The 21,799-nt window shown below is 45.7% G+C and overlaps 1 protein-coding gene across 3 annotated transcripts; it reads left to right on the forward strand.

The window, feature by feature from the left end:
* Positions 1 to 9,592: 9,592 nt before the first annotated feature.
* HERPUD1 (homocysteine inducible ER protein with ubiquitin like domain 1) lies at positions 9,593 to 21,279 on the forward strand. 3 transcript variants are annotated; one of them, XM_049622164.1, is made up of 8 exons: positions 9,616 to 10,209; positions 12,856 to 12,933; positions 13,023 to 13,094; positions 14,324 to 14,454; positions 16,516 to 16,638; positions 17,139 to 17,489; positions 18,862 to 18,967; positions 20,512 to 21,279. In XM_049622164.1, exons 1-8 carry the CDS (start codon positions 10,057 to 10,059, stop codon positions 20,674 to 20,676), a joined length of 1,179 nt encoding a protein of 392 aa, XP_049478121.1. In that variant the 5' UTR covers positions 9,616 to 10,056; the 3' UTR covers positions 20,677 to 21,279. The 3 variants fall into 3 exon arrangements, with proteins under 3 accessions (XP_049478122.1, XP_049478121.1, XP_049478120.1); XM_049622163.1 differs by having other exon boundaries at positions 9,619 to 10,209; positions 13,020 to 13,094; XM_049622165.1 differs by lacking the exon at positions 20,512 to 21,279 and having other exon boundaries at positions 9,593 to 10,209; positions 13,020 to 13,094; positions 17,139 to 17,332; positions 18,862 to 18,941.
* The last annotated feature ends 520 nt before the right edge of the window (positions 21,280 to 21,799 follow it).

Below are 21,799 nucleotides of genomic sequence, written 5' to 3' on the forward strand. Positions count from 1 at the left end.
CTGGCCTTTCCTGCGTGGCAAGGGAGAGATGGGTGTTACAAGGATGAGACCAGCTGGAATGTTCCAAAAGGACCACCTAGCTGCGAGGCCCCCAGGCACAGGCAGAGCAGCCAGGTTACGCTTGTAGCTGTGTTTAGCTCAGGAAGTTACCCCAAAAAATGCTGCTAAATTCAAAAGTGTTCACAAAAACAGGACCCAGGAGAGCCCAGCCACCCCTGCATCGGTAACTCCCCACTTGACGTGACGGCAAAACCTATGATCGAAAGCACAAGGCATCATGTAAGCACTGCTTCCTGAAAGGGAGCCAAAATAAATTCAGTTTCTAAAAATGCCATGTGGGCAGAACCTTGTGCAGAACCACCTGGCTGAGAGGACGGACAGCAACATGTCATACGGATGAAGGACAGTGTCAACAGAGAACAAGTGTTTTTGATCCCGGCTTATAAGAGAGTTACAAATCAAAGGCTCTAAGGATGCGAAGGAGGGAGAAAACCCATAAGAGCAAGGGAATTAGGCCAGTCTCTCTAGAGCAAATGGTGTTTAGAATAGGTTTGAGTGATCAGTAGGATTCTACAGACAGAAACAAGGACTGTGGTTGGGAGGAGGTATTTCAGGCAGCATCGGTGGTTTGAACAAGGACTCGAATAAGGAGAGCCCTTGTTTGGAGAATAAGAAATAAGCCAGTTTTCCCGGAGCATGAGAGCTGGGGGGGGCGGGGTGGTGATAAGATCAGGAAAGTCATAATGTGGAAGGCTCCCCCTCTCAGACCGGGGAGCGCATGACTGACTCAGAGGCACTGGGGAGCCACTGAAGGTGAAGGGGCAGAGCCTTAGAAAGCTTGGCTGGACAAGAGACGGAGGAGCCTGGAAGAGAGAAGGCAGGGCACCCAGGGAGGAGGCTGTGCAGACTGCAAAGGCAAGTCAGCAAGGCCCAACGCTCTAGGAGTGGCAAAAGCTAAGGAAAAGAGGATGAAGAAACCATACCTTCCAGAGCTATGGGTTTCCTGGATATATGTGTGGGTGGAGGTAGAGAGCCTGGGCAGCTATAAGAATGGAGAAACCATGTAATATGGAGGATGAGGTACCAAGCTTTCTGGTGGAGAAAGAGAGAGTGGGTTTGGTTTTGAATACTTGAAGTGTGAAGACGTCCCAGTGGGCAGAATTGGGGTCCTGGGGCTCCCAGAGCTCAGGGTGTCCACTGTTAGCTGGGTGCTCTTTGAGAACAGAGACCATAAACAGATTTGAGAGTCACATTCTCGAACAGGAATACTGAAGCCAAGGCTTGAGTGAGATCACCAAGAGAGAAAGTACAGAGGATGGAGAGGGGTATAGACTGGACCCTGGGATGGGCTATATTTAGGGGGAAGAAAGAAGAAGGGGCAGTCTAAAAAACAGCATTGATGGAGCAGGAGGAAAACCCAGGTAACCAAGCCCGCAGAAGACCCCAGAGAAAGGGTCAAAGAAGCACAATAGAGCCCTCGGGGCAGCTGTCTGCAGAGGGGCTGAAGCGGCTGAGAAGTGCTGTTGAATTTGGGGTATTGGGCATCACTGGGAGCTTTGCAGAGAATAATCTGGTAAAGTGGTGAGTCAGGGCCCAGGGACTGAGGAATAATTTGTAGAGAGAAAAGGAAAGCGGCAGACATACATATATAGACCTTATGCATGAGTGACCCAGCAAGGGAGAGAAACATAAGGACAAGAAGGTGGGGGAGAAACAAGTTGGAAACTTGAGGGAGAAGTAGATTCCAGAGACGTTCGGATTATTGTTATCTCAGGGCGCGTATCGGTCAGGACAATGCTAGGCTATGCATTGTCAGTGGCTTACATGGCAAAGTTTGATTTCTCTTTTCCGAACATCTCTATGCTGGTTAGGCAACTCTTCGGGGCCCCTCTTCTCCACATCAACAGCCAGTGATCCCAACTACTTCCAGCTAGTGAGGACACCACTCCAGCCGGTAGCTGAGGAAGGGAAAAGAAAGCTGGAATGTCGTGCTCTGGCTTCCAAATGCTTCAGGCCAGAAGCAACATGTTACTTCCGTTCAAAGCGCATTAGCCAGATAAGTCGCCTGTCTCCACCTCACTGCAAGAGTGCTGGAAAATTGGAGGGAACATTTGAATATTCACTGAGCCACAAATGTCTCTGTTATAGGGTGGGGGTGAGTAATAGAGACCTGAGTGTATTTACAGGTCAGAGGTGGGTAGATTCAGGATGCAAGAAAGAAAATAATTGACAAAGAGGCAGTAATGGGGAATCAAGAAAATGACTGGCGGGGGGTGGGGGCGGCGGGATTTTGCCAGTCAGAAGGGAAGGCCTCGCTGATGTCTGCCAGCCCAAGGGTGCAGAACTCTCAGGACACCTGCCCTTGTGACTTTCCCTGGCGGGGCTCCTGAGCACCAGGGCAGATAGTGAACATGCAGAAGGCAGCTGACATGTTCCCCAGCAATGGGGCTGGCCAAGCAAGAATGGAAGGCCAAGGCAGAAGGGAGTCAAGGGGAATGATAAAAATACCTGGAGATGGCTGACCATGAACTCCAAGGTTGCTAAGAGGCCAGAAGTGAACCACAAGAGTTGAGATTTGTGGGGCTGGTCTCATGAGGACAGAAAGGGTGCTCGGTGCAAGTGGGAGAGAGGGAGACAGAAGAATAAGGTAGTTTGTGGTTAGTATGTGTGAGATTCTGCAGGAGGTAATAATATTCTAGCAAAATCTAGAGCTTTTTTTTAAAGTTTATTTTATTTATTTGGTGGTGGGGCAGGGGGGTGGGCAGAGAGAGAGGGAGAGAGAGAATCCAAAGCAGGCTCTGCACCATCAGCACAGAGCCTGATGAGGGGTTCAATCTCACGAAACATGAGGTCGTGAACCGAGTCTAAATCAAGAGTCAGATGCTCAATCGACTAAGCCACCAAGGCACCCAATGTCCACCATTTGACTATGAGATCTGTGAATGTGGCAAGTGGGGTGAACATCTGGGTTATTGGGTGGATGGTAGTGAGATCTAGAAGTCTCAGGGGAGGGCCCAGGGCAGCTGAAGGGTACTCAGGGGAGAGGCTGTTTACCAACCGGCACGGGGTATTTCAATATCTCAACTGCCGAAGTAGCTCAGTGAGTGCACGTCAGCCATGATGGCGACCACATCTGACTCATCGTTGCACCCCGACACCCAGCTTGGTGTTAAAGCATATGGTTCAGTGACATTTAGTACACGCACGCTGTTGTGTGACCGTCACCACCACCTAGCTCCAAACGCTTTTTTGTCATCTTGAAAAGGAAATCCCAGACCCATTAAGCAATCCCTCCTCACTAACCCCTGCCAACCACAAATTCTGTCTCTGTGAATTTGGCCGCTCTAGATATTTCATATAAATAGATTCATATTCAGGTGACGGACATTTGAGTCGTTCCTACCATTTGGCTATTATGAACAGTGCCGCTCTGAATACTCGCGGATAAGTTTTTGTTTAAACTCCTGTTTTCAGTTCTTTTGGATATATACCCAGGAGTGGAACTGCTGGGGCATATGGTAATTCTATGTTTAACCTACCCGGTAAATGAACCCCGGGTGTATTTTTAAACCTTGTAAAGGCCAGGTTTAGAAACGCACTCTGCAGGTAACTGTCAGGCCCGTTGTTGGCCACAATGGTCAACCTTGACTGGCCATGCCCCTTGGTGTCTCCCATTCAAGAGGCACCTGGGGTTTTCAAAAATCGGTTTCAATTTTCTGTGAATTAAAAAGGCATGTAATAAACACTTTTAAGAGATCAGCAGCACGGTCGGGAAGCTGCAGGAAGTGGATGCCACACTGCTCAAAGATTGAGAACCATAATCTGAGATACCTCTTTCCTTTATCAAGCAAAGACACTTCCCCCCATCACTGGCCCGGCAAAAGGGAGGATTTGCCTGGGGCGGGGTAGCTACTTTTGGTGAGGAAAGAAAGCTGCTTCCGGCCTTGCTTAGCAAGGGCACCAGAGCTGCTATGGAATGGATTTCGTGAGTATAGTACAGGATGTCCATTTCCTGGGCCAAAGAAGATGGCGCGTGTGTGTGTGTGTGTGTGTGTGGCCAAATTGGGACTTCAGAAATGACCATAAAAGGCAAGGTTTCGGGTTGGAGCTTGGGGGAATCTCTAACACCCCAGTAAAATAAGAGATCCAAGAAGAAAGTACAGAGGTGCAGTGGGCCCTAATCACCAGATTGTTTAGAATAAAGCACGTGCACTGTCAGTGATCTTTTGCCTGTTCGAGATTTGCAAAGGCCCCTTCCAGACCTTCACGACCAGACTGTAAAGGAAAACAGTTCTTGGCTCCTTCTTCCCTTTCCCCTCCTCAGAATTTAAATATGAATTAGGTCACAGCAGAGACAACATCACGGAGGTGCTACTACAATCAAGTTAAAATATCTCCATAGTCCGTTCAATTTCCACATTTCCAGAAATCTCATTTAAGAATATGGATTTCCCGGGGCACCCAGGTGGCTCAGTCTGTTAAGCATCTGACATGATCTCACAGTCAATGGGATCGAGCCCCACATCCGGCTTTGTGCTGACAGCTCAGAGCCTAGAGCCTGCTGCCTTGGATTCTCTGCCTCCCTCTCTCTTTGCCCCTCCCCCCTCATTCTCTGTCTCCTTCTGTCTCTCAAAAATATATAAACGTTAAAAAAAAAGAAGAAGAAAAGAATATGGATTTCCCTTGGGGCACCTGGGTGGCTCAGTCAGCTGAGGGTTGGACTTCAGCTCAAGTCATGATCTCAAAGTTCGTGGGTTCAAGCCCCACATCGGGCTCACTGCTGTCGGCCTGTCAGCCCAGAGCCTGCTTGGGATCCTCTGTCCCCCTCTCCCAATCTGCCCCTCCCCCACTTGAGCTCTTTCTCAAAAAATAAATAGAAGCATTTAAAAAATAAGAATATGGATTTCCCTTTAGCTCACTATATTTTTTTCTGATCTGCTTGAATTTCTATCTTTGAAAGACACAAAATAAGTACATATGATTTCATTTATATGGACTTCCAGAACAGGCAGAACTACTGCTCGAAAACTTCCCACTGCCCGCAAAAGAGGCTCCCGCTCTCAAGGGTGGCCGTGTAAAGTCTTTCCTAAGGTGGTCCCGAGAATTCTTTCCAGTCTTACCTCTCGCTGACATTATCATTATTACTAGTTTAAAATAAGCCCTGTACTTACTGTCAAACTTGACCAGTGACTTCCAAATCTGGCCCTTGAACCAGTACCAACTTAGATGCATCAGGCCCCGTTTGCTAGGCCTAAAAAGGGACCCAGACACCCATCCTGGGTTTCTTGTTTGTTCATTTACACGTTTAGTTGAGGCATAATGTGCACACAGGGAAATGCATAAATCTTAAGCGTGCAGCTTGATCTGTTTTGACCAATGCCTGGACCTGTATAACCCACACCCTATCAAGACAGAGCATTTCAACACCCCAGAAATTTTCTTCGTGTCCGGTGGTGTGTTGGTAAATTTTAATATCTGATTCCCTGGGATTAAAAAAAAAAAAAAAGCAGACTCTCTTTGTAGTGTTTGCTGATCTCTGTGGTGTAAATATTCCCAGCATGGCCAATTTCAAGCTATCAATAGGATGTCCCTTGAAAGAGTTCTCACTGAAGAGGTTCACAGTGCGTTCTTGTGACCCAGTTCCAGGTGACCTCGGCACACCACTGCTGTGTCCTTTCCAAGTCAATCTCTGTCACCTCACCCCCCAGGCAACCATAAATCTGTTTCCTGTCACCATAGATTAACTTTGCTTATTCTAGAGTTTCATATGAATGGAACCTTATAATAGGTACTCTTTTTGTCTGTTTCTTTCGCTTGTGGTTTTGAGAATCATTCATGCTGCTGCCTGTATCAGTAGTTGGTTCCTTTTTTTAAAAAAAAAAAAAGAAAGGTTTATTTATTTTTGAGAGAGCGCAAGCAGGGAAGGGGCAGAGAGAGGGGGACAGAAGATCCCAAGTGGGCTCTGTGCGGACAGGCTGACAGCAGTGAGCTTGATGTGGGGCTCCAACTCACGAACGCGAGATCATGACCTGAGCCGAAGTGGGACGCCCAACTGACTGAGTCACCCAGGCGCCCCAGTGGTTCCTTTTTATTAGTGAGTAGTATTCCCTCGTGTGGATGTTCCATAGTTTGTTCATGCAGTCTCCTGGTCATGGACGCCTGGACTGTTTCCCAGTGTTTGGTGCTATTAGGAATAAAACTGTCATGGCTGTTCTTGTGCCAGTCTTTCATTTATTTGGGGTAAATCCCCATGAGTGAAATGGCTAGGTTGTAGGGAGGAGTGTGTTTAACTTTATGAGAAACTGCCAGAGCGAATTCCAAAAGGGTGGTACCATTTTACACTCCTATCAGCCACGTATGAGAGTTCCAATTGCTTCATAGCTTCGCCAATACTCAGTCTTGCGGGAGTCTTCACTTTATAAGAGAGTTCCTTGGGTGATCCTCTTTCACAGCCAGGTTTAAAGACCACTGGGCTGGACTTGTTTCAGTTTGGTAAGTACTAACGGCCAACATTTGTTGAGCACTTACAGTCTGCATCTGTCGCAAGACCTTCGGCAATGTTCTATTCATCAAGCCTGACAACAATCCTACAAAGTAGATACTATTATTTTTCTTCTGTTGCAGAAGAGGACAATTTGGTACAGAGAAATTAAGTAATTTGCCTAACGTCACATAGCTCTCAAGTGGCAAAAGCTAGGTTTGAAAACAGGCAGTCTGGATGTGGGACCCTGAGTTTAATCACTGAGTTATACTGCCTACACAAATTCTGTATACAGGCACCCTGTTGGGCTTAATCAGTAATTGCTGCCATTATTATTTGTATTCAAACATGCATCGTTCAAAGTTCAGCTTAGATTCCACCTTTTCCATCAAGATTTCTCTGACTCCCCCTGTCCTCCTGGCACTGTGGAGTCCTTCAATGTAATCCTGATTCCTTCAGGAAAGTGGGAGACTTTTGGGCTGTCCTTTAAGTTTGTATTTTTGTACTGTCTTATCACGCCCATACTGTTTGTAAGGTTACTAAGAATAGGGTCACTCCATGTTTATCTTCCTATTTCTGGCATGTTTATGGCCATGTATCTTCCTATTTGTGGCAACGTTTCTCTGAATACGCTATAGGCAAAATCACCAAAGTCCTTTAAAAGGAGCTCTCTAGGGGCACCTGGATGGATGGTCACTTAAGCACCTGACTCTTGACTTTGGATCAGGTCATGATCTCATGGTGCATGAGTTCCAGCCCCGCATCGGGCTCTGTGCTGACAGCTCAGAGGCTGCTTGATATTCTCTCTCTCTGCCCCTCCCCAACTTGTGCTCTCACAAGCATTCCCTCTCTCTCTCTCTCTCTCAAAATAAATAAATAAACTTAAAAAATAAAAATAAAAGGAGCTCTCTTGTTGGAAGATAAAAGGGAACCACAGAAATTAGATTCCCTTTGCCCTAAGGAAAAAAACTACACCCCTTTACGTTCTTACTACTGGGTACAAGTGGATGGGCTGTCTTAAGGGGTCCTAAGAATGGTCACTGCAGGCTAGAGGAAACCATGCCATGTGGCATACTTAATTTCCCAGGGAAGTCAATATCACCTGCCTGGCTGCCTCCTTTAAGGCCTCTGCTTGTTTTACATGGCCTGGCCCCATCTGTCAGCTTCTAGCTAGGTGCAAAACTACCAGATCATAATCAGTCACCTTCTTCCATCCTGATGTATGAAAAGCAGGGCCAGCTACATGATTTATGGGGACCTAGAGAAACAGGAAAATGCAGAACTTCTTGTTCAAAATTTATTAAGAATTTTCACATGGTAACGGCAGAGCATTAAACCAAGAGTGGGGTTCCACGTGACTGTATAGGTCCCACTTCTGTAAAGCCAGCCCTGATGAAAAGGGACAGAGATCCTCCTCAGCAGAGAAAAGCCAATCACAGAAAGTTGAAGCACCATGGGGACAATTTCTCTCTAAAGCCCTCCACCTCCCTTTTTTTTTTTTTTAATTTTTTTTTAACGTTTATTTATTTTTGAGACAGAGAGAGACAGAGCATGAACGGGGGAGGGGCAGAGAGAGAGGGAGACACAGAACCGGAAGCAGGCTCCAGGCTCTGAGCCTTCAGCCCAGAGCCCGATGCTGGGCTTGAACTCACAGACCGCGAGATCGTGACCTGAGCTGAAGTCGGCGCTTAACTGACTGAGCCACCCAGGCGCCCCTCCACCTCCCTTCTTAACCTAAAGCCTGCTGAAAAAGAAGCCACCCGAGGGGCACCTGGGTGGTTCAGTCGGTTGAGTGTCTGACTTCAGCTCAGGTCATGATCTCACTGTTCTTGAGTTTGAGCCCCAAGTCGGGCTCTGTGCTGACAGCTCAGAGCCTGGAGCCTGCTTCGGATTCTGTGTCTCTCTCACTCTCTGCCCCTCTCTCATTTGTGCTCGGTGTGTATCTCTCTCTCTCAAAAATAAATATTAAAAAAAAAGAAGAAGCCATCCTAGTTTTGTGTTACAGTAAGGCCGACTGTTGTGGATTGAATTGTGTAAAAGGATGCTGAATTCCTAACTCCCGTACCTGTGAATGTGACCGCATTTGGAAATATGGTCTTTGCACATGATCAAGTTAAGGTGAAGTCATTAGAGTGGACCCTAATTTATTACGACTGGTGTCCTTATAAAAAGGGTGGATGGAGGGGGGATTGGGACAGAGACAGACGTGCATGCAGGGAAAATGATGTGAAGGCATGCACACCGGGAGAACGCCATGTAACCACGAAGCCAGAGACGCAATGATGCAGCCACACACCCTAGAACTCCAAAGACTGCCTGCAAACTACCAGAAGCTAGTAGAGTGGCATTCAACAGATTCTCTTTCAAAACCTTCAGAAGGAACAAACCCTGCCCGACACCTTGATGTCCCTCTTCTGGCCTCCAGAACTGCGAGATGACATATTTCTGTCCTTCAGGGCGCCCGGTTTGTGGTACTATAGGCACCAACCAGACCAGGCTCCTCCCATTAGCCTCCTGCCCTTGTCAAGTTCCCGACACCTGCACAAACAGATGTCCAACAGGAGTGTAATAAGGATGGGGCCCGTGCAATGTCAGTTTTGTTTTTCAAGATCTTTTTTTCCTACAGAGGGGAGGGAGGGAGGGGGCCTACGTCAGAGGGGCCTTAACTAAGAACCCTCCCTGGCTTGTCTCAACTCCAATTTAAAGGAAGCATGTGTTAGTATCCTTTGAGGCGAGGCCCTCTGCAAGGGTCTCCTAGCCTAAGCTGGACTGTGGCCCGTTTGCCAGGCACAAAGGTGATTTCCCACGCTTGAGGGTGTAAGGTTCACGTCTGAGGCCACAGATGAAGTAAGTGGCAAGTGCGGCTCGGAAGCCTTTGTCCGTAGCCCCAGGAAGAATCCGCCAGGCTTCTTCCTCGCCCTGTGAAGGCCTGTGGGGCTGCCCTTCCGGGTGGGCTCGAAACGGGTCGACCCAGCCGTTCTTTGGGCTGGGGCGGCGGTAGGCGTGGGGAGGCCTCCCTAGCAGGGCTGGTTGGAGCGCAAGGGCAGGGAAAGGGGAAGTGGGTGGGCCTCGGCGGCTGGGGGTGAAAAGGGGCGGGGATTGCTGCTTTGTGAGGAAACAATTTGCAGAGGCCGCCAAATCGGCGGTCCGCCGGCCGGACCCTCCGCGAGGCACCGGCAGCAGCCCAAGCTACGTAGCACTCCGGTTCCGTCAGGGCCGAAGCGCACCCCAACATGGCCGCCGAACGGGAGTTCCGGGGCCGCGGCCGCGACTCCGGGTGACGCAACGGCGGCGGGTTGCATCAGCCCGCGCCCACGTGCTCGGCCCGTCCCTCCGCCCACGGATCCGGGCGCTGATTGGGCCACGTTAGGGCCGTGACCTCCGCCTCAGCCAATGGGAGGCAGCCACAGAGTGTTCTCGCCGCAGAGCCCTCGTGCGAGGTGCCTATAAAAGGCGCCCGAGGCGGGGGCGCGCGTCCCAGAGGCGCGTACAGTCGTTGCGGAGGTTGCGGGGCGGCTGCGACGCCGCCTGCCTGGCATCTGAAGAGCGCCGCGGTAGCCCCAAGCGCCGCCGACATGGAGGTCGAGCCCGAGCCCGAACCTGAGCCCGTCACGCTCCTGGTGAAGAGTCCCAACCAGCGCCACCGCGACTTGGAGCTGAGCGGCGACCGCAGCTGGAGCGTGGGCCGCCTCAAGGCCCATCTGAGCCGCGTCTATCCCGAGCGCCCGGTGAGAGGGGCCCCCGACTCCCGCTGCCAGCGCCCACTCCCGGCCCCGCTGTCCTCACCTCAACCCTCCTTGCGTCCGTCCCCCCTTCCCCTACAGCTTCTCTTCTCCCTTCGCCATCTCTCCCCGGACGGCTGGCCCTCACCCGCTCACCTCCCCTGGCTGGGGTCTCCCCGTTCCCTGTCCTACCGCTGTAGGCGCCGCCTCGCCTTGCCCAGTGGCCGTCACCTCCACGTCCTAGGCCACCGTCGTCTCGCCTTCCCCTGTCACCTCGCCTCCCGCTGTACCCCAGCCACTCTCCTCGCCCCCTCCCCCCAACCCGGACCACTGCCCCGTCCCCTAGATCTGGCTTCCGGCCTTAGCCACGCCGCTGAGACAGCAGTTTGACCTTGGGTGAATTATTTCACCCTCCCAGCCTCAGTTTCCCCGAAAAGACAGGGCGACTAGGTGTTCCGCATTAGGAATGCATCCACTGGATAGAAGCGAGGACACGGAAATGGTTGGAAGTGAATTTTCTGAATGCAGCGTGTCGGTGCGGAGCGGAGGAGGCTCCCTGGGCCAGTGCTAGGGAGCCATGGTGAGCGCCCAGGGAGTGTGTACTTAAGGTCCCACGCCCAGGAGCGAGACGTGGCCTTTCCCCGCCCTGTCCACCTTCCGCCCGGGGCCCCTCCCTGCCGCGCCGGACTCCGCAGCCTTTGCCTAGTCCCAGGGAGGAGCCCCTGGCGCTTTCTGGGTAGAGTGAGTTAGAAGGGAAGCAGGCGGCAAGAGTCTTCCTGAGTCTGCGTTTTAAGACTTCGGCCCCTCAATTAGACTTCCTCGCTTTGTTTTGGTTGACACATCTGTCAACATCACCCTTAGCACCGCCCTCTCTCCCCACCACGTGATGGAGGCTGTGAGCTGGACCTTCCTGTATTTACTTTCTATTCTGTCTGATATTATGTAAGTGTCAGCAGTGTGCCTTACTGCCCACAAGTGTAAATCCCCATCAGACCAGAGAAAGCATGGGGACCCCAAAAACACTGTGAAATTGTTCCTCATTATCCGAAGAGTTGCAGTGTGTGGTAGCTCACGGGTCAGGTGGTTTTTGTTCCTGATTTGTTCAAGGTGGAATGTAGAAGTGAGTTTTCCTTCTGACTTACTCTTTTGAATTTTGTGTATTTATCTAATAAGCTTGCATTTCCTTAGCACTCACCTTGGGACCGTTTGTAGTTTCACTGCACCTGCTTCCAAGAAACCAGGTGGCCGTGTTGCTGCGAGAATGGCTTAGATACAGCTTGGCGTCGTCTCTAGTTGCATCACTTGGTAAAAGGCAGTGTTTTGGAGGAGAGCTTCCCTTAAGGGCTTCCTTGGGTGACAAACATGACTCCTATTAAGTCTGAAGACCCAAAGTTGTAAAAGGTCTCTCAGGTGTGTACATTGGTGCTTAAAAATTATGGCTAGAGAGCACTCAGCATTTGGTTTCTAACCTGAGAAGTCTTACTTTTATAATAGTTTAACATTATTTTTTTTCAAATGAGCTTTCTAGGTAAAGGCACAGAATATCAAGTGAGCCCTTTAAAAAGGAAAACAATTTAAATTACAGGCACCTATTGATTTCAAAACCTTTACTAGTGTGGAACTCTTTAATGTAGGATCCCACCTCTGCAGTAGCATTTTACAAAATTATGTGTATGGGATTTCCCTATAAAGTCAATCAGAACAGTGGTGAACGCAGTATCCACTTCGGTTCTGTAGTTTGTTTTAGGTGCACAGTGTCAAAAAATCCTGATTTTTGCAGATAAATAGATGCGGTTATTTTGATTGTTTTAAACAGTTTGCATTATAATCTCCAGCTACTTGGCAGGAGCGGCTTTATTCCAAATTTTGCAAAATTGTTTATAATGGCATTGTTTGGTGATCACTACCTACTTTGGTATGTGTCATTTGATGCCATTATTTTTAAGTATGGTTTTTAAAGGAATTAAAACTAGATTTTTAAAAATCAGATTTGTATGAAAGTGTGTAGAGTCCCTGTGATTTTGAAATCACTGGAATGGAGAAGCGGGTTTGGAATATTGACTCTTCAGCAGCAGGTTGACTGTGGACAAGTCAATTTCAGACTTTTCCTCCCTTCACATAGGGATACTAAATCTCACAGGGTTATATGAAATGGTACCTACACACCGTCTTCTCTATAACTGCATTTGTATTTTGGGAAGTCTCTTTGAGAGCTTAATTTAGAATTGCCTTATGTTATCTCAGGACAGTACGAGGTGGTTTTGGTGAAGGCTGACCTTGGTTGGGAGTACTTTGACTGTTGTGTGAGACCAAACCAGGTTTTGAACTTAGGCTGTAGGATCCCCAAATAAAATTTGTGTTTTTAGTGGCAGAAAGGAATTTCCTTAGGACTTTAAAAGTCAAGTAGTTCGCCGTAGGTTTTGTGGACTAGAGATACTTTGCCATCCTAAATTTATTTGCATGTTAGAAATTCAAAGTTCAGCACTTTCTGAAGGAAAGGTGTGTATATGAGACTTTTGAAAAAATGTTTTCCTGTGATTCTGGGAAAAAAACACACATATTCAAGTTGTTTGTATAAAACAGTTTCTTCTGTTTTTGGGAACTTGTGTGAGCTAAGTACTGACCTGTGCTACTCTTTCTTTCCATGACAAGCGTCCAGAGGACCAGAGGTTAATTTATTCTGGGAAGCTCTTGTTGGATCACCAGTGTCTCAAGGACTTGCTTCCAAAGGTACGTCATTTACACATTAACTTTTGAATGTTTAAGCACTTACAAGGTTGAATTCAGGTCCTAAAGTACCTCCTTATTACTTTTAGCAGGAAAAACGGCATGTTTTGCATCTGGTATGCAATGTGAAGGGTCCTTCAAAAGTGTCAGAGACCAGTACAAAGGTATGTCTGCTTTTTCAAGATTATAACCATCTGTGTCATTCAGACCCACATGGTAAAAATAAAGGGAGTTGGATAAAACTCTGAAGAGATTTTATTACCTTTTTATCAAGTAAAATTTTGTTTCTCCCCAGTGAGAATAAAGAATGAGAAACTTATCAATACAAGTGTGTGTTTATTATTACAGTAGTAGACTGTATGCCATTAGCGTTGTAGTAGAAGAGTAGAGTTCTACATTACTCTATCTTTTGGGACATAATTTGGCCTACAATAGCTGTGTATCCAGCTCTCTGAATTAGCAAGGCACTCAAAATGGGTTTTTATTAAATTTAGCACATAATAAATTTCTTCTAAGGAATCACTAATTTTTATAAACAGTACAAAAGTGAATATATTTCCTTTGGAAAATTTTTTTTTTTTTTAATGTTTATTTCTGAGAGAGAGTAACAGAGCATGAGCAGGCGAGGGACAGAGAGAGAGAGAGAGGGAGACACAGAATCTGAAGCAGGCTTCAGGCTTTGAGCTGTCAGCACAGAGCCCTACATGGGGCTCAAACTCACGAACCACAAGATCATGACCTGAGCTGAAGTTGATGTTCAACCAATTGAGCCACCCAGGCACCCCTTCTTTGGAAATTTTCATCATGATTTATTTAATTGGATAGGAAAAGACCACAATCTCTATCAAGTGATCTCTAAAGCCTTACATTTGACAGTCAAAATTGTTTATTTTTCATTTCATGGTGTTGATTTGAATATATAGTAATAATATTCTAGTGTAGTGATGGACTCTACATTAGCATTACAGCTCTACTTCCTAAAACATCTGAACATAGTATAGAACATTCTTTCCTTTAGGTTGCTGGCTGGGTTGTATTTATAAATCTTGTTGGTCAGATTTAGTCTCTTGATTTAGTAAATTTAGCACTGTAGGATCTGTAGAACGTTATCAGGATGCTTTCTCACCAGTGATAACTTCATTGGAAGATTTTAATGAAACTACAGCATAGTTATTCTAGGAAAAAATACGGATTTAAAGAATATCTGTATATTGAATTTGGGTTGAACAGATTTCAGAATATTTTTTACATAACACTGCATCTGTTCAATTTTGTGAAGTTCAGAGGTCGGGGTGAGGGATATAAGCCATTCACAGCAGAATAATCCTTTCAGTTTGGTTGCAGACTGTTGCATCAGATCCTTTGTTTTAATGTTCATCTTCCACTTATTTAGGTTGCCGAATCCACAGAGCAGCCTGCTGGTCTTCATCAGGGACAGTATCCTGGGGATTCCTCAGGTGATAGCTTAAGGCAAAGGGAGATTCTTCGGAACCTTTCTCCCTCTGGATGGGAGAACATCTCAAGGTGAGTGTCATGATAAAGAACCAGGTTTATACAACATGGATGTGTACCATTTGCGTCAATTTTAAGAATAAAGTGTGTTGATAGTATATAGTCGCAGAACTTAATGTACAGAATTTTGCTTTAAGGGTTTCACTTTAAAGATTTTTTATTTATTTAACTCTTCTTAATATGTAGCCTTTTAAGTACATATAAACATAGGGATGCGTGTGTTGACAACGTAGGCATCTCCCCTCCCACATGGAGATGCTTTGCATTGTGCTGACCTCATGATAGGGAATTCGTGCTGCTGCAGAGGAAACAGCTGGTGTAAGCATCTCGCAGCTGCTTTGCTGAGTGGCTTTGTGCTTTGTCTATCATAACAATGGGTGACAAAAGGCGAAAAATTGTTTAAGAAATGCTCTGCCAAGGACTGAGTTGGTGGTGCTAGAAAAAAGATCGTTTCTTTAGAGCAGTTAGAGCTCTAGACTAAATGCTCTGATGTTTGGATTTCATAACTCCTGGAACACCTTATTATGAAAGTTCTTATGAGAAAAAAATCATTAACTATGAGTTGAAATTCTATAACCCCTCAATTCCCCTGCTTCCCTTTTCCTACTAGTTTTGAATACTTGATTTTGACAAGTCAGGTCTTTAGGGAATGAGGAGTTGTTTTTTTTCTTCATGGAAATTTCAAATACACGCAAAAGCAGAGGGAAGTGTGCAATGAATCTCTGCATAGCCGTCCCCCAGGCCCAATAATGATGAAGGTTTTGCCATGCTTGTTTCATCTATTCCTCTTTTGCTTTTTCCTTTTGCCGTAATTCCCAGACATCATGTCAGTTCACCCCTACATACTTGAGTAAAACCATAGAGTTATCTTGTATATCTACAATGCTGTTCTCATCAGAGCTACAAAAGCACTTTGTTATGGTCTCATTTCCTTGCACTGCAACTTTTTTGAATGATCAAAACCAGTATTCTACCAAGACCTACTTGAACTGGAATACCATTTTAGAAGCACTCTGGGTAGGGAATTTGGGTAAAAGACTGTCAGCCTATATAAATTGGATAATTGGATAGAACCACTTAAAATTGCCTCCCTTATTCTGGCTATACAGCCTGAGAATTGTGGCCCGTATCTATGTGAATTTCACCTGGATAAAGCTTACCGATTTTATCCAACACGTATTTATTGAACAGTCAATACATATAACTTTGTTTAAGGATGCGAGTTAACCAGCAGAGGTGTTGACATAATCCATTCATGATCTTACCATAATTTTTATAGTTTCAGTTTTGCGAATTGCTGCCAAAGGAGTTCACTCTGTTAAGGCACACAAGGCCAAAGATGACACTCCTATGCTCTGCCCTAGGCTGTTTAAGAAACAGGAGTTTGGTGTCAAACAGGTCTCAAATCCAGCATGCTATTTAACCAGCTCAGTGACTTTGTGCAAATCCCTTGTCTTCCCTGAGCTCTATTCAGACTCCCTTCTGTGAAATGGAGGGGATAGCCCCCTCCCCACAAGGTTGTCGGGAATCCAGTGAGGCAACAACCCAGCAGCTTGTAGAGGGCACAAGTGGTCAGAAAGCATGTATGAGTGATGCCACATATACACAGAACTCTGCCCCCCATGTAGTCAGATTTAGGGGTGGGGAGAAATGGCTGTCGGAAGAGGGAATTTCCTTCAGGAAAGGCTTTGAGAAAGATGTGGCTTTTTAGAGCTGTCCTTTGAAGGATAAACAATGGGTTTCGAGCTGCAGTGAGACTCAGCAAATGAAAAATGGGAGTGAGGATCCATCTAGTCTGAAAGGGTCCAGCTTGTTTATACGCCATAGAACGACATGGCATGAGAACCCAGTGCTGGCCACGGGTGCTCGTTTCTCTGTGGGGTCTGGACCATGGTAGGAGGGCTTGGGCAGCACTTTCCGTGCGTGGGTCACACGGGGGCATCGCACAGTAATCTACCATGTAGCTGTCATGGAGTTTTTGTCTCTTTGATTTGAAATCCTTATTGTCATTTAGACTTCATTTATTCATACTAAACCAAGTCAAAATGAGTGTTTTTTAACAATGTTTCGTAGGCCTGAAGCTGCCCAGCCAGCCTTCCAAGGCTTGGGGCCTGGTTTCTCGGGCTATACTACCTACGGTTGGCTGCAGCTCTCCTGGTTCCAGCAGATCTACGCACGGCAGTACTACATGCAATAGTGAGTCCTTTCCCGTCATGCTAGGCACGCCCGGGGTTAGGAATGGAGGAAGGAGTGTACTTTCATCAGTTTCTGCAGAGCTCTGTTCTGTCTGGTTCGGTGGGTGGAGGAGAGTATAAATGATATCTGCTACCTAAATTGTGTGTTAATTCAGGAGTGTTTGTGTCTGTACCTACTTTACTTCCTTTTCAGTATGTGGTAGCTTTAAAGTTTTGTGGAAGGTTTAATTAGTTTTTTTAACACACCATACTTTTATCGTGGCCTTAATGTTTAACTCCAGATGAAATTTATGGCCGGTCTCTCTTAGGAGCAGAAGAGGCATTTATAGATATGACTGTTAGTAAAGAAATTCTTCACTAATTTAAAAGTCAGGTTTTTCATGTACCTACGGACAATTCTTAACGCAGGGTAAAAGACCCTGTGTAAATAAGATCATGAGAAGCACAGTCTTCACGGTGATTTGCTTTCAACAGTATCCGCCTCTATCATTTTTATTTTAGTTTAGCAGCCACTGCTGCCTCAGGGGCTTTTGTCCCCTCACCAAGTGCACAAGAGATACCTGTGGTTTCTGCACCTGCTCCAGCCCCTATTCACAACCAGTTTCCAGCCGAGAACCAGCCAGCTAATCAGAACGCTGCTCCTCCAGTGGTGGTTAATCCTGGGGCGAATCAAAATTTGCGGATGAATGCACAAGGTGGCCCTATTGTGGAAGAAGATGATGAGATAAATCGAGATTGGTTGGATTGGACCTATTCAGCAGCCACGTTTTCCGTTTTTCTCAGTATCCTCTACTTCTACTCCTCCCTGAGCAGGTTCCTCATGGTCATGGGGGCCACCGTTGTTATGTACCTGTAAGCACATGATTTTGCTTTCCTTTTTTCCCTTAATACAAATTAACACTGCATGGTGACTCAAGCCAAGTACAGGTTTTTCTCTTTTTGAGCAGTCTCGGTCATTGTTAATGGAAGTGTATTTCAATAGCATATCATTCTGGCACTTTCAATCCAAGGAACTGATGGCTTGTTTGGGCACTACTGAAAACACATCAATCGTGTGTGAATGCAAGGAGAACATTCTGTTTTCTTCTAGATAAGGTACCTGCCAGGCTCATGAACCACAATAATAACGGCCGTTCTGAGGCATGGAAGGGAAAATTGATTTGTTTTGAATAAAAACATGTTTACCAAGCTGCAGCTGCTGCTTTCCAGGATAAAGGTCAGGCACTGACTGTCAGCATAGCTCTAAAGGGCCAAGGAACCTGTACAGACCTGACATTTGGCTTGTCCTTAGCTCAGAGTAGTGGTTCTCAACCAGGATGATTTTGCATCCCCAGAGTGTGACGTTTTTGATTGGCAACTAAGGGGTGGTCCTGCTGTTATCTAGTGGGTAGAGGCCAGGGATGCTGCTAAACATCCTACAGTGCATAGGACAGCCCCCCAGTAAATACCTAGCCCAATACGTCAGTAGTGCCAAAGTTAAGAAACCCTGGTACCGAGTGACATGTCCTTCTTTGTGGTCGAGATTGACAAATATTTCCTCTGTGGTGAAAAAGAATTTTTACTTAGATTTAAAAATCTTGAGAAATACCTGAATAAAATAAAAAATACTCATAAATCCAGAATTAATCATTACTAATATTTTGTCATATTTGTTTCAAAACTTGCACTTAATTGGATTTTCCAAATAAAACTTCTAGTCAGTTTAAGTTTTATAGTCTTTAGAATCATATATTTAAGTGATCAAATTTAGGTATTATTATCTTAGGTTATTACATGTAATCCCAGTCCTGCCTCTGTGTGTGTGTGTGTGTGTGTGTGTGTGTGTGTGTGTGTGTGTATTTATCCCTCCCCCATCCCCCACCCCCCACCCCCCATCCCCCATCCCCCATACCCCGGTTCAGGTTTTCATGTGTAAAGTTTAGTTTGGATGAGCAAGCATTTATAGAGCACATACTGTGTGCTGTTAATGTTGCCGGGCATACAGTGATGAATAAAACATAGTCCCCATAGTGACCTTGAAGAAGCTGATGGGCAAGTGAGGAAGTCTAGGAGATGGTGTGACAGGACATCTCTGCAGATCTGCCCGCTGTGAGCTTATAGTCAGAGCACTGCTCTGATTGGAAGAGGGGAGCAAGGGGAACGTTACCTGATCAAGAAGACTCAAATTCTTGAGTAAATTTCACTGTGATTAGCTAAGATGAGCTTTTATGTGCTTCCTTTGAAGGCATCACGTTGGATGGTTTCCATTTAGACAGAGGCCAGTTCAGAACTTCCCCAATGATGGTCCTCCTCATGAAGCTGTAAATCAGGACCCCAACAATAACTTACAGGTAAGGAACTCCCATTGGAGTCCAGCAAGCTTGATGTGAAGTGCCGGGCTCTCAAATCCTTAACCTTTAGATATTTAGCCTCATGGTTTACCATTTCATTAGGCGGAAGTTTCAAGATTTTTTCAAATTTATTCTTAGAGCAGTAGCTATTGTTTTTTTTAATGCTTATTTTGGAGGGAGAGACTGAGCATGAGTGGGGGAGGGGCAGAGAGAGAGAGGGAGGGAGACACAAAATCTGAAGCAGGCTCCAGGCCCTGAGCTGTCAGCACAGAGCCTGACATGGGGCTCGAACCCACAGACTGTGAGATCATGACCTGAGCCCAAGTTGGATGCTTGACTGAGCCACCCAGGTGCCCCGAGCAGTAGCTATTTTTAAAAAACATTGAATGTGGGGCGCCTGGGTGGCTCAGTCGGTTAAGCCGCCGACTTCGGCTCAGGTCATGATCTCGCGGTCCGTGAGTTCGAGCCCCGCGTCGGGCTCTGTGCTGACAGCTCAGAGCCTGGAGCCTGTTTCAGATTCTGTGTCTCCCTCTCTCTGACCCTCCCCTGTTCATGCTCTGTCTCTCTCTGTCTCAAAAATAAATAAATGTTAAAAAAAAAAAAAAAAAAAAAAAAAAAAAAAAAAAAAAAAAAAAAAAACAACAACATTGAATGTGCCATAAAATCCATCAGGTATTTTTTGGCATTTTGCAGTTTGCATTTTGGCATATGTAAATAATGGTTTTTTTAGCACACTGTTTTTGAGTGTTCAGTGGTCTGTAACAATGTGTTCTACCATGGAAACTGCTATTAGATAATTTTTTTTTTATTAAAATTTGATGTTTATTTCTAAGAGAGAGAGAGAGAATAAGAATGAGAATGGGTGGGGGAGGGGCAGGGAGAGAGGGAGATATAGAATCCAAAGCAGGCTCCAGGCTCTGAGCTGTCAGCACAACCCAACACGGGGCCCAGACTCACAAACCATGAGATCATGACCTGAGCTGAAGTTGAACGCTTAACTGGCTAAGCCACCCAGGCACCCCAGCTAATGGATAGTTAATCTAATTAAGGATTAAGAATATAAGCATGTCTCACAGAATAGATGTCCTGGAGAACTTCCCTAGATTTATAAAGCAGTTTAATGCATAATCCTAAAGGAATTCTTTTATATTATTAATTATCACCCTATTACCATTTTTATAATATAAATTATCACCTTGGGTTTCTATTTTTGTTTCTTAACTCAGAATACTGCCAAAATTAGAATATTCATAGTTAATGAAGTGGTTAACTTAATTCATGAGTTTAATAATAAAGATGTAGTTACCTCATTTCTTTTAATGTTACTGCCAGGAACTTTCAGGACTGTGAGAACGTCACTAGCACGGTTGTGCTGTGAGGCCTGAGAACTCCATCCAGCCTAGGACACCATTCCCTGGGGTCCTGTCTGCCTGGCTGCTTTGAATATGGGGGCAGGGATTTAGTCTGCCCTCTCCTAACATTATTACATTATTTGGTATTTATCAAGGTCCTGATTGTGTTCTCATTGTATTTCATAACTGCAGGAAGGTCCCGATCCTGAAATCGAAGACCCCAACCACCTCCCTCCAGACAGGGACGTACTGGATGACGAGCAGACCAGCCCTTCATTTATGAGCACAGCCTGGCTTGTCTTCAAGACTTTCTTTGCCTCTCTTCTCCCGGAAGGTCCCCCAGCCATAGCAAACTGATGGTGCTTGCTTTCTGGCTGCTGGAGGCCTCGACAGGCGTGGACTGGATCATCTAGCTCCAGCTAGATTTCCTCACCCAGCCATGGCAGTGGCACAGAATTAGTAAAGAACCAACAAGGAGAAGGACATGCTTTTGTGGTCAAGCAAAAGCAGAAACTAAGACGTGAAGCCATGATACAAATTGATGAACAAAAATTTTGCCCAAGGCTTCTCCTGTCTTTATTCTGAAGAGCTTTAATATATACTGTATGTAGTTTAATAGGCATTGTAAGTAGAAGGCATTAGTGTCGCATGCTTATGCCTGAGGAACTTTTCAGATGTGTGTGTCTGCATGTGTGTTTGTACATAGATCTCATAGATGCAGAAATGGTTCTGCTGGTACGATTTGATTCCTGTTGGAATGTTTAAATTACACTAAGTGTACTACTTTATATAATCAATGAAATTGCTAGACATGTTTTAGCAGGACTTTTCTAGGGAAGACTTATGTATAATTGCTTTTTAAAATGCAGTGCTTTACTTTAAACCAAGGGAACTTCGCAGAGGTGAAAACCTTTGCTGGGTTTTCTGTTCAATAAAGTTTTACTATGAATGACCGTGGAAGAGACTCCTGTCATCTTAGCATTTTGCTCATGTCCCTTATCACTGGAGGGTCAATAGTTGAGTTGCTGACTTGCAAGTAATCTGAATGTTTTGCTTCTTTTTATAAAAGGACTATTTGTACCAATAAAGAATGATAAGGTAAGGCCATGAAAGTTTTAATTTACTAAGAATATACTGTGTTTGTCCCCATTCCCTGTTTCCAGCAGTACTGGCTTATATACTAACCCATCAAACTTGAATTCTCCAGATTTAAAGTTAGTAGCATTGGGGCACCTGGCTGGCTCAGTCGGTAGAGCATGTGACTTGATCTCAGGGTCGTGAATTCAAGCCCCATGTTGGACATGGAGCCTCCTTTAAAAAATTTTCTTAAAAAAGGCATTAAGTACCTTCCACCTTGACAATTCTGCGGTAGTTACACCTGCTCATATATCAGGCTTTTGTAAGCTGAGCTTGCTTTTGTGATTTTAATCTTTTAACTATTTAAGACTAATCTTAAAAGCACAGTCCTGTGTATTTTCCA

Source organism: Panthera uncia (assembly GCF_023721935.1).
Source record: "Panthera uncia isolate 11264 chromosome E2 unlocalized genomic scaffold, Puncia_PCG_1.0 HiC_scaffold_19, whole genome shotgun sequence".
Classification (NCBI taxonomy): Eukaryota; Metazoa; Chordata; class Mammalia; order Carnivora; family Felidae; genus Panthera; species Panthera uncia.